Source organism: Elephas maximus, chromosome 10 (genome assembly GCF_024166365.1).
Source record: "Elephas maximus indicus isolate mEleMax1 chromosome 10, mEleMax1 primary haplotype, whole genome shotgun sequence".
NCBI classification, from domain to species: domain Eukaryota; kingdom Metazoa; phylum Chordata; class Mammalia; order Proboscidea; family Elephantidae; genus Elephas; species Elephas maximus.
The window spans coordinates 4563361-4575827 of record NC_064828.1 but is presented as its reverse complement, the minus strand read 5'-3'; the positions used below and the strand labels follow the sequence as shown (position 1 = coordinate 4575827).

Genomic DNA, 12467 nt, shown 5'->3' with positions numbered 1-12467 from the left:
CACTGTGCCCACTGTGGGATGGCAGGGGGATGGTGGGAAGGGGGGTTGGTGATAGGGAGAAAGAAAAGAGAGAGACAGAACAAAACAGGAAGGTGCGGTGGTAGCCGGTGGATGGGGGCTGGGTGGACCCAGGGGCTGATGGAAGGGGAGAAAATGGTGTACAGAGTTAGGTGTGAGGGAGAAAGAAAAGGAAGAAAGAGAGAATAAAAAAAGAAAAAGGAAACAAAAAGGAAGCATGGTGGGTATCGGTGCACACGGGCATGGTAGACCTGGAGGCTGGTGGGCAGGGCAGGGAGGTGACGTATGGGGCTAGAGGAGAGGGAGAAAAGAAGTAAACAAAACATAGTGGTGCAGTGGGGTTCAGCAGGTGAAGGCATGGCAGACCTGGGGTAGCGGTAGGCTGGTGGCTCTCTAGCCCAGGCAGTGTGGTGGGGCCTGGTGGGAAGGGAGGGAGGTGGCATAGAGGGCTAGGTGGGAAGCAGAAAGAAAAGGAAGAAAGAGGGAAAAAGAAAGAAAAAATGTAATTATTAAAAAGGAAAAAAAAATGGCAGTGTGGGGCCAGTGAGTAGGGGCAGGGGTTACCCGAGGGCTAGTGGGAAGGCAGGTGACATAAGGGTCTAGGTGGCAAGGAGGAAGAAAAGACAGAAGAGAAAGAAAAAAAGAAAAGAAATGATGGTGCAGAGGGTGGGGGCGGAGTGGACCCAGGGTGGCAGTGCACTGGTGGCTTTCTAGCCACACCAGCATGGCGTGGTGGGTTTGGTGGGACGTGCGTGGGAGGTAGCATACAGGGATAGGTTGGAGGGAGAAAGACAGAAAAAGAAAAAAAACAAAAAAATGGCAGCACAGCAGGAGCCAGTGGATTGGGGGTGGGACAGACCCAAGGCAGTGGTGGGCTGGTTGCTCTCTAGCCATGGTGGTGTGGTGGGGGCCGGTGGGGAAGGGGGGAGGTGGTGCATGAGGCTAGGTGAGAGGGAAAAAGAAAAGGAAGAGGAAAAAAAATAAAGGTCACAGAGCGGGAGGTGGTCAGGTGAGCCCGGGGTAGGGGGTTCATACTGTGGACCCTGGTGATAGGGGCTGCCAGGATGGGGGCTTCTTGCTTCAACTCACCATAAGCGTGAGGGGTGGGAAACTGTGTTTCTCTGGTGCCAGATGGGAGTTCTGTGAAGTTGCCCTCCCATACTCCCTGTCCGGGGTCACTGCTGTCTTTATCCCAATATGGTGATGCTGTGCCATGTTAGTTGGCAGGGACCTCCACTCTGTATCTCTCCTTGTTCTCTGTTTTCCGTCAGTTTCTTCTTCTATTCTACTCTTCTACTTGGTGTTTAATCTAGTTATTTATCCCTTCATTTGATGCTTAGAGTTCCAGAACTGATGTTTGTATCTGTTTACTCAGTTTTTCAAGTCTCTGCTGCAGAGGGACAGCATAGTACGTCCGCCTAGGGTGTCATGTTGGCTTGCCTCAAGTTCCTTTTGGGAATATACTTAGCTGAATTGCTAGGTTATAGTGTGTGCACATGTTTAAATTTACTATGTACTGTCAAACTGTCCTTCAAAGTAATTATAGCAGTTGACACTTCCACCAAAAGTGTTTGAGAGTTCCCATTTTACTATATCCTCAACAAAGTTTGGTACTGTCAAATTTGTTTTGATAATATGATGGTATTTCATGGTTTTACTTTGCATTTGCCCAATTATTAATGTAACTGAGTATCTTTTCATGTTTACTGATCATTCAAATATTTTCTTTGGTACTGTATCAAGTCCTTTGCCAATTCTTCTACTGTCTTGTTTGCCTTTTTATTATTGATCTGCGGGTATTCTTTATGTTCTGGACACCAACCCTTCCTAAATTTTTTTTTTTACTATGATGTGTCTAGATAAAGATTTTTCATTGATCCTGCTTGAGATTTATTAGGCTACTTGATTCTGTGGGGTGTCATCTTTAATCAGTTCTGGAACATTTTCGGCCATTACTTCTTTAAATTATTTCATCCCTATTCTCATGCTCCTTCTTCTAGATCTATAATTAGATATATACAACTTTCTCATACTACGCTTCAAGGTCCAACTTCTCTTTTATGTTTTCCATCTATTTTTCTCTGTGCTTCATTCTGTATAATTTTTTTCATATCTTTTGGTTTACTCATTTTCTCTTTAGTTGTTTCTAATCTCCTATTAAAATCTTATCTAAAATTTCTGTAGGTCTCCTTCTGTTGTTGATTGTTTCAGTAGGTTATTGCTCAAGTTGCCGTGTCCTTGTTTAACTTATTTTTGACTGCTCATTTCCTTAGAATTTAATTTGTAGATATGAAGCCTGGGATGAACCTAGGTTCCTCCAGAGAGGATATGCATTTGTTTCTGCCAGGGACCCGAGGTACTTCCTAGTCCTAAATTAATTTCTCAGCTTACAGTTTTTCAGAATGCACAAGTACTGAGTTTAGGCTGTAAACGTGTGAGGGATGACTTCAGATTCCCAACTTTCACCAATAATTTTTTCCTCTCTCCATTCATTGCCTTGGTTCAAATCAGGTAGTTTTCTTTGCAGTTCCCTAGTTTTTTTTTTTTTTTAGGGGCAGAGGCAGGAGAAGGAGCAGGTAGGTGTAGGAAAGCAGGTATTTCGGGCCTACCCTTACACTAAAGTTAGAGTTGTTTGGCATTCCAAAATTATGGGGAGAGGATCTCCTAATAGATTTCTCTCCACGAGTGGTCCCAGGGGTTTGTCTTCAGTACCCCATGCCAAAAAAAAAAAACATTGCCATTGAGTTGATTCAGACTTATAGCAACTCTGTAGATCATGGCAGAACTGCACCATAGGGTTTCCAAGGCTGAAATCTTCATGGAAGGAGACTGCTACATCTTCCTCCCGTGGAGCAGCTGGTGGCTTTGAACTGCCAACCTTTTGGTTAGCAGCTAAGAGCTTAACCACAGCACCACCAGGACTCCATCCCATGCCACCAAAAATCCAAACCCATTGCCAGAGAAGTGAAAAAACCAACAGGTGAATTTACTCAGTTCAGCAAATCCTCTCAGGGTAAAAATTCTCTGGGTTCCAGCCTTTACTTAGTTTTTCAGGCTGATAATCCCTTTCTTTCTAAATCATCAGTGCACTTAAGATTTTCTAAAAATGTTTAATAAAAGTCAATCTTTTAGAGATTGGTGCTAAAATATTTATAGATGAAATGATATGCTTAAAAAAAACTGAACAGAGAAAATTGACAGAATTAATAGAGGAAATAAGATTTGCCATGATTTGGTAATTTTTGAAGATGATGAAGGGTATACAAGGGTTGATATATGCTTGAAATTTTTCATAATAAGAACTGTGCTTTTTTGTTTTTAATGAAAAGGAATAAATAAGCAAAGAAAAAAAATCAGAATTTTTCCTTGTTAGCAGTGGGAGGGTTCATCCACATTTCTAGCTTCCCACATTATCCAAGACCTTTTTTGATTTAACACCAAAATTAAACAGTTATGTTTTCTGCCTTCCTCACAATTGTCTTTTATAGATATAGGAACTTGTTCCCTTTCCTTTCTTCCATTTGGTCATGATTACAATGATTTTACAAGTATCAACTGCAACACATTTTTTTTTCCTTTTAGGAGCAGTCATAATATTAACCTCAATCTTTACTATTTTCTGAATTATAAACTTCACCTGTGCTATTTGTAAGACATGTGAGATAAAACCCAAACAAATACATTTTATATTCATCCTATACTACTGTATTCCACAGTCTAAAACAAAAACACTCTGTGGACAGAATATTTGGATAAGGCTGTTCAATTAAAAAAAAAAAAAAAAAAGATACAAACCATTCCTTTTAAAAGATAGCTAAAATTCTAAAATAACAAGCAAATTTGAAAAAAATTAATTTTTACTATTTATAAATGCAACACTAAATTACTATCTAGAAAAACCCAAAAATGAGAAGAAAAAAACCACTACAGCATTAAAAGCATTCCTTACCCAGTCTGTAGTAAAAGGAGCTCCATTTGCCATCAAAATACGAACTTCATCATCTTGACCTGCTCGTGCGGCTTCTAAAAGCTTCTTTCCCAAGTCTACCAGGGACATCTAAAAATATATATATATAGATGAACTTAACATCAACATCTCCATTTACATGTTATGACATGACTTTTTTCCCCTCTTGTCTTTATTAATGTCATTTCTCAATTATCTCTTCAAAAAGTTGTGGCATGGTTTAATCTAAAACTACACATCACATAAAAGCAATTTATATGTGGATTTTTGGAGTAGCTGTGCCTTTATCAAAGAAGCCCTAGTGGTGTAGTGGTTAAAGTGATCAACTGCTAACTAAAAGGTTGGCGGTTCAAAGCCACCAGCGGCTCTGTGGGAGAAAGATGTGGCAGTCCGCTTTTGTAGAGATTTACAGCCTTGGAAACCCTACGGGGTCGCTACAAGTCAGAATTGACTCGAGGTCAATGAGTTTTGGTTGGATGCCTTTATCATTAAGTTTTTTACTGGATAAAAAGTTAGTTTGAATTTTCTAAGAACAAAAGAGGTAAGTAGCAAAGAAAAGCTGGTGTAAAATTTAAACTTGACAACTAATTGTTTTCACTGGAAGAGTTGTAGCAATAAAGTTTTTCACAAAAGAATACAGAAATAAGGTACAAGATACTGTCCTCTGTTATTGATACAAATTAAATCTACTATAACTTTTTTTGCCAACTGTGTTCAGAATTTTGAAATAAGTTATTTCTCACCCTTGTACATGCAATATACATTTAAGTTCTTCCAGAAAAGAGCACAATTCACATTCTAAGAAAAAACTGAAGAGAGAGTCTAACAGTATTATGAATACAGTGTAAGTCTCATTAAGAAGCTAGAAAGTGCGCACCAAGGGATGAATGGATAAACAAAATTTGATAAATACATACAATGGGATACTACTCAGCCAGTAAGAGAAATGAAGTCTTGATACATGCTACAATAAGGTGGAGCTTGAAGACATTATGTTGACTAGAATAAGTTAATCACAAAAAGGACAAATACTGTATGATCTCACTTATATTAAAAAGACAAGAACAGGCAAATATGGACAGTTCAAAGTTTCTTAGTGGTTACCAGGGATGGGAGGAAGGGGGTAAGAGGAGATTACTGATTACAGAATATGAATTTTGGTTTATGGTAGTGGAAAAATCGTATTGATTAAGGATAGGATTGCATAGCTGATTATTCTAAGTGCTGCCAATAAGTTGTATAACTGTAAAAAGTTGTATTGGCAAAAGATGTGTGACAGATATATTTACAACCAAAAAAAGAAAACCAGTAGCTGCTGAGGCTGCTTATGTATAACCAAACACCTCAGGGGATTTGGTTCCTTGGTTTGGAGATTTAGGGTTATAGTTTCATGGAACATCCCAGTTAATTGGCCTAATAACGTGTTTAGTGGTTCTGCTCTACCTTCTAGTTCACTGCGTAGCGCTTGGGGTCTTAAAAGCTTGCGAGCAGCCATCCAAGGCACAACAACTGGTCTCTATTTGCCTGGACAAACAGAGGAATAAGGGGAGCCAAGAATAGGAGGAGGAAGTGGATGGTGCCAGCTACCATTACTGAACATTTTGATCAAAGACTCTATAGAAGAACCCTGATAAAAGGGGGGAAATGCAGAACAGAATTTCAAATTCTCATGGAATCCAGTCTTTCTGGAACCATGGAGACTGAATGAACCCTTGAAACTACTGCCCTGATATAATCTTTAAATCAAAAATATCCCCTGATGTCTTCTTAAAAACAAACAATAGTTTAGTTTTACCAATAAAGAATGTCTGCCTTGAGCATTGTGCTCTTTTAAGATCCATCTATATGGGATCAAATTGACAATACCAGCTCGAAAGATTAGATAGTGAGTTTAGGGGGCAGTGAGTTTATGTTAATGGGACGAAACAACTCAGAAAAGGAGGTTGAGAATGGTTGCATAACTGGAACAATGTAATGAATGTCACTGAATTATAAATGTAGAAACTTGAACTGGTGTATGTTTTTGCTGTGTCTATTCTCAATAACAAAACATAATAAAAGAAGCTAGAAAAGTATACAATGTCACTTCAACTCAAGATATCTGAAAAAGCTAATCCCCAGCACAGTGTATGCATGTGTGGACATTGAATAAGAAACACAGAAATAGGAGTTATAAAAGGATCATCACAGGAGTACATAGGTGATAAAAGATTTGAACATATCAGAGATGTTCAGTTTCAAGGGATAACAGTTCTGAGATGAAAGTTTCCAAATCCTGAAAGACTATCGAGCCACAAGACTACCAAAGATGTACATATGGAATATCCTGAAGAAAGGTAACAAGTAAAATTTGAAGGCTATGGGGAGGGACAGATACAAAACCTCTTAGATTTATACATGAAAAAATAAGCCTGGGGAATAAATTTGTCCCAAAAAGTATATACTCTTTGAAGGTTATGTAAGGGGGAAATAAGTTATAAGAGAAGAATGTCAAGTTGATTAGCACATCCCAATCTCATGAACAGATATTACTCAAGAAGAGGAGATAAGTATGTGTCTGAGAACAAAGTTCACAGATGGTGCTCCCTATGACAGAAGTACAATGATAATGCTCACAGAAGCAAGGATGGCGAGACTTCATCTCACATACTTTGGACATGATATCAGGAGGGACCAGTCCCTGGAGAAGGGCACTGGAAACCTTGGTGGTATAGTGGTTAAGTGCTACAGCTGCTAACCAAAAGGTCGGCAGTTTGAATCCATCAGGTGTGGAGAAGGACATTAGGCTTGGTAGAGGGTCAGTGAAAAACAGGAAGACCCTCAATGAGATGGACGACACAGTGGCTGCAACAATGGCCTCAAGCATAGAGCAACGATGGTGAGGCTGGTGCAGGACTGGGCAGCGTTTCGTTCTGTTGTACATGGGGTTGCTATGAGTCGGAAGCGGCTCAATGGCACCTAACAACAACAATGACAGGAAGGAATAAAATGTACTACATAATTAGGATGTTCAAACCCAAACCAAACCCACTGCCGTCAAGTCGATTCCGACTCGTAGCAACCCTATAGGACAAAGTAGAACTGCCCCATAGAGTTTCCAAGGAGTACCTGGCAGATTCGAACTGCCAACCTTTTGGTTAGCAGCCGTAGCACTTAACTACTACACCACTAGGGTTTCCAATTAGGATGTTAGGGTATCTAAAAGGAGTAATTATAAGAAAAGACGTCCCTGAAAGTATACAGAACTATGGTTAGAGTACTACAAATTTTTAGTAGATTTCCTAAAATGGGAACAGTCAAGCCTAGAATGAGTAACCAGGAACTGAAGCTAATACTGGGAGGCTTGCACAATGAGGTAAGATTATCTATGTCCAAGACAGGTATTTGTCACAAAACAGGAAAGAATTTCTTAGAGTTGCTCCACTGATAAGATAAAAATATTTCAGAATATATCCTATGGTGAAGAATAAGAAAAACCTCCACATGGTACTTGGAGTTTCTGTGCAATTTTGTGTGTGCGTGTGTTTTCAGGGTGTATGTGTGACATGTGCAATATTTTCAAACTTGAATTTCTGGGTTCCTTTCTTTTTTCCTTCCATTCTCTCACATTTATACCTTGGTGTAGTCACTGAATCCCAAGACTGTCTTTTATCCTGCTAAAGATATTAAGATATAAAGAGATTAGTGATTGCTAACGAAGGATTTTTGCTAGAGAATGTGAGCAATTGAACAGCAAAAATTAACATCATGTTCAAAAGGCAAAGAACTTGTAGTGATATCCTGCCTAAGGCAGGATAAGGCAAAAAGAAACTAACCTCTCTCCTACAGAAGTACAGTAAAATCTAAAGTTGCACACTAACAAATACAGTGTCTCCTCTGGATAGCCATAATTTAACATAAATCTGGCTTTAAAATTAAATATGATATCTCAAATATGAAACATACATTTTAAAATGTTCTACGTGTTGTTGTTAGCGGCTGACCCATGTCAATGTTACGTATAACAGTACAAAATGTTATGCAATCCATGCCATCTTCATGATCAGTGGTATATTTTAGTCCATTTTAACATGTTTTACACAGGTAGTATAAAATCAGTTTGTATTCATTCAGAACATATACTGCCAGGTAGTTCAGACATCTGGATATCTTTTATGAAGTGCTTGCTCATGTCTTTTCCCCATTTTTGAAATTGAGCTATCTCCCCATTTTTTATTGATTTGTAAGCCCTGGGTTCAGTGGTTAAGATTTACAACTGCTAACCAAAAGGTCGGCAGTTCAAATCCACCAGCCACTCCTTAGAAACCCTATGGGGCAGTTCTACTCTGTCCTACAGGGTTGCTATGAGTTGGAATCAACTCGACGGCAATGGGTTTTCTGTATGTATATTCTGGATATGAGTCAGGTATATGTATTATAAATGTCTTCCTCCATAAATGATTTCTTGGATTCTCCATCCCATGTTCTTCCTTTGATATCACATACTATAGATGTGATAATTGTCACGTCTCATAAAAATCTGAAACTATGAATTAAAAATAAAATCAAAAGACAGAAGGGGAAACTGTTTACCATAAAAATTACTGGAAGTAACATCAATATTTTAATTATTTAAAAGGTATGACTCAAAATGAAAAGGGAAAAAAATAAACACCAAGAGTCTAGTCACAGGATATAACCATACACTTAACAAAGAGAAAATAGGAATAACTCACAAGTATAAAATATATTCAGCCTAAATGACACCCAAATAAATGTAAAGTTAGTAATTTTATAGTAATTCCCAATGCAGTCGAGGATGAGGGAAAACCGATACTTTCATATACTGACATCTCTCATTTTGCTAGTAGCAAAATAAAGTGGATCAATTTTATTTTTTTAAGCCAATAGAGCAACATTGACAAAAGTTACAAAAATCTCTAAGTCTATTGACCCAATCAATGATCCTACTTCAGAGAATCTATTCTAAGGAAAAAATATGTATATATTGAAACAGATCTATAGATAAAAATAATACACATACACACGTTCCACACACATATATACTATATATAGTAATTATTTATAATGTGAATAATATAAGGGCAGGAAAATGGCTAAACTGTGGAACCTAACAGAATGAGATTTAGCAACTTAAAATAGTTTTGAAGGCATATAACCACATAAAAAATTAGTGCCATATTAAGTGAAAATTTAAGATACAAAACTAATTTTTGAATGTGAAAATATGCATATAAAGAACAGAACCCTGAAAAATATTAACAATCATTAGAGTGGTATGATTATGAGAAATTTTATCTCCACTTAATAATGCTACTATATTATCTCCCTAATTTAAAAAGTGTTTTTAAGGTAATTACATTATATGACTGCCATCAAAGTAATGACATTAAAGAAAGTTATATACTACTGGCTGACTAAACAGAAAAGTGGAAAAAATAAGAAAATGCAGGATATTGAGGGCTAAAAATAAACTACTGCTCTAAGAATGAAATATTTGAATAAATCAACTTCTGCCATAATTCTGAAACTATCTTAATTGTTCAAAACATGCCATATTTAAGGACCTAGTATACTTAAAGGTGCTTTGACTTTAAAAGTCCACGCACAATACAGCTGTGTAGTAGACCAGTGTAGCTGGAAATTTAAATTAGTGGTTCTCAGCGGTAGGAACACTGCTCCCTAGAGGACCCTCTGGATATTTGTGGAGGCATTTTTTGGATTTATGGGGTGGGGGGCAGTGTTGGAAGGAGGCTCTACTAGCACTTAATGAGCAAATGCCAGCAATACCATAGGTCCTGTAATGCAGAGAACAATCCCATGTGGCAAAGAATTGTCACATGTCATAGATGATTTAGCTTCCACTAAATATATCTAAACCGGGAACTTAACTAACATGTAAACAATATGCCTTTTCCCACAGTGTTAATGAATCCCCAATTTTTCCTTCTATTTCTCTTTTTATATTACAGTTAGGGCATCGTAGTGAATTTTTTAAAATTATACAGATAGAAAATATTAACTGATTTTCATTTCAAGTAAGCAGAAGGAACAATAAAAATATTTATTCTAAAAAGGTAACAATGGATCTGATGAGATTAAAAAATCAGTGGAAGAAAACAAACATGGTATCAAATAAGACCAAAAACAAAAGTACTCCAATTTTCTTGTCAATATAAGTACTAACACTTGAAATAATGAAAATACCAAAACAGAATTTCACTTTTGATTCTCACATGCCAGGAACTACACACATGACAGTAGAATAATTACGACCCCTAAAGAAGTTCAATTGCATGAGACAACAAAACTAACCAAGGGTTAATTGCTCCAGATTTGGCCCCCAATTTACTCAGTTCAATATATATTAAATCCTCAGAGGTAAAGTGTTAAATTTAAATAAACCCATTTATAGAGTTAGCAATAAAAATATGTTGCTTTTTTTTGGCATGGCAAATAATTTTTCCTCAAATCAAATAAAGATGCGTAATTCAATACCTTCTAATGAGGTTGAAAATGCTGAAAATCTACTCTAGATGACACTAAATGCCATCAAGTTTAATTCTGCTTTCTTCTTAAGGAAAAACATAACCACGAAAAAAAATCATTAATAAATTCAATCTTGAATTTCGTTACTACTTCTAATAAACTTCTCACAATCTGGCAAAAATCATTATTTTTTAACTCCAGTTAAGATGTATTTTAATAAGATCTACAGGGAGACTTCAAAATGTCTACAAAGTAGCTACTTTTGCTCCAAAGTACATGCTGACAGGGCCATCTAGTGGAAATAGGAAGTGCTACCAATAATCACACTTTAAAGCTTAAAGTCTATTTTGTTTTGGATTTTTGTAATTCATAGCTCACACAGTTGTTGTGAGGATGACAGCATCTCCCGGATGTGAAAACTCTCTATAAGACTGTGAAGTACTAGTTATTCAGGAATTGTTACCAGCACTCTTAAATAAAAATGCATGAATAAAAAACACCGAAAAATTCAAGGCTATTGTAATATACTTTCCCCTGCATCTGTCAGTTTGTCGTACTGTGGTGGATTGCATGTTGCTATGATGCTGGAGGTGATGCCATCGGTATGTCAGATACCAACAGGGTTACCCCTCGGTGGACAGGTTTCAATGCAGCTTCCAAACTGAGACAGACTAGAAAGAAGGATCTGGGGGTCTACTTTGAAAAAATTAGTCAGTGAAAGCCTTATGAACAACAGCGGAACATTGTCTGGTGTAGTGCTGGAAGATGAGCCCCTCAGCTTGGAAGGCACTCAAAATATGACCAGGGATGAACTGTCTCCTCAAATAGAGTCAACCTTAACGATGTGGATGGAGAAAAGCTTTCGGGACCCTTCATTTGCTGAGGTAGCAAAATGAGAAGAAACAGCTGCAAACATCCATTAATAATCAGAATGTGGAAAGTAAGAAGTATGAATCTAGGAAAATTGGAAGTCATCAAAAAATGAAAAGGAACACATAAACACCAATATCCTAGGCATTACTGAGCTGAAATGAATTGGTATTGGCCATATCGAATCAGACAATCATATGCTCTACTACGCCAGATGTCTGAGGTTGGGTTCAGCAGAGAAACAAAACTAGTAAAGCATATATACGTATACAGAGGTTTACATCAAAGAAACGGCTCATGCAACTGTAGAGGCTGGAACATCCCAAGTCCAGGGATTAGGATAGAGGCTTCTCCTGGTTCACATAGCCACAGGGGCTGGCAAACCCAAGATCAATCAGCATGTCGGAAAGCAGGGCTCTTGCTCACAGGCTGTGAATATCAATGAATGCCAAGACTGGTGGGCAAGACCTCAAGGCTTCTCCTGATTCACATAGCTGCAGGGGCTGGCAAACCCAAGATTGGCCAATAAGCTATTAGGTCAAGTCCCAGGAACTGGAGTTTGGATGAACAGTAAGCAGTCGCAGGATGCAGAGTGCGCAAAAAGCCAGAATGTCTGCTTATATTCAGATGCAAGCCACACCCCCAAGGAAAATCCCCTTCAACCGACTGGCCACTCGCACCAGATCCCATCACAGGAGTGACCACATATAAACACTGAGATTCATGGCCAAGTGAAGCTGACATACATCATACCGGGAATGACAAATTGAAGGGGAATGGTGTCGCATTCATCATCAAAAAGAACATTTCAAGATCTATCCTGAAATATAACACTGTTAGTCATAGGATAATATCCATACATCTACAAGGTAGACCAGTTAATATGATTATTATTCAAATTTATGCACCAACCACTAATTCCAAAGATGAGAAAATTGAATTTATATCAACTTCTGCTGTCTGAAATTAATCAAAGGTGCAATCCAGATGCACTGATAATTACTAGTAATTGGAATCAAAAGTTGGAAACAAAGGATTGGTAGTTGGAAATATGGCCTTGGTGATATAAATGAGGCTGGAGATCACATGACATAATTTTGCACGACCAATGACTTCTTTATTG

The 12467-nt window shown here is 37.9% G+C and overlaps 1 protein-coding gene across 7 annotated transcripts in view; it reads right to left on the bottom strand.

Moving 5' to 3' along the window:
* Positions 1–12467, bottom strand: part of GABPB1 (GA binding protein transcription factor subunit beta 1) — a 99427-nt gene that overhangs the window by 58610 nt on the left and 28350 nt on the right. For all 7 annotated transcript variants that reach the window (XM_049897642.1, XM_049897640.1, XM_049897641.1 and 4 more), the window contains exon 2: positions 3968–4075. In XM_049897642.1, the coding sequence (XP_049753599.1) occupies positions 3968–4075 (108 nt within the window). The remainder of the gene's footprint in view (positions 1–3967; positions 4076–12467) is intronic.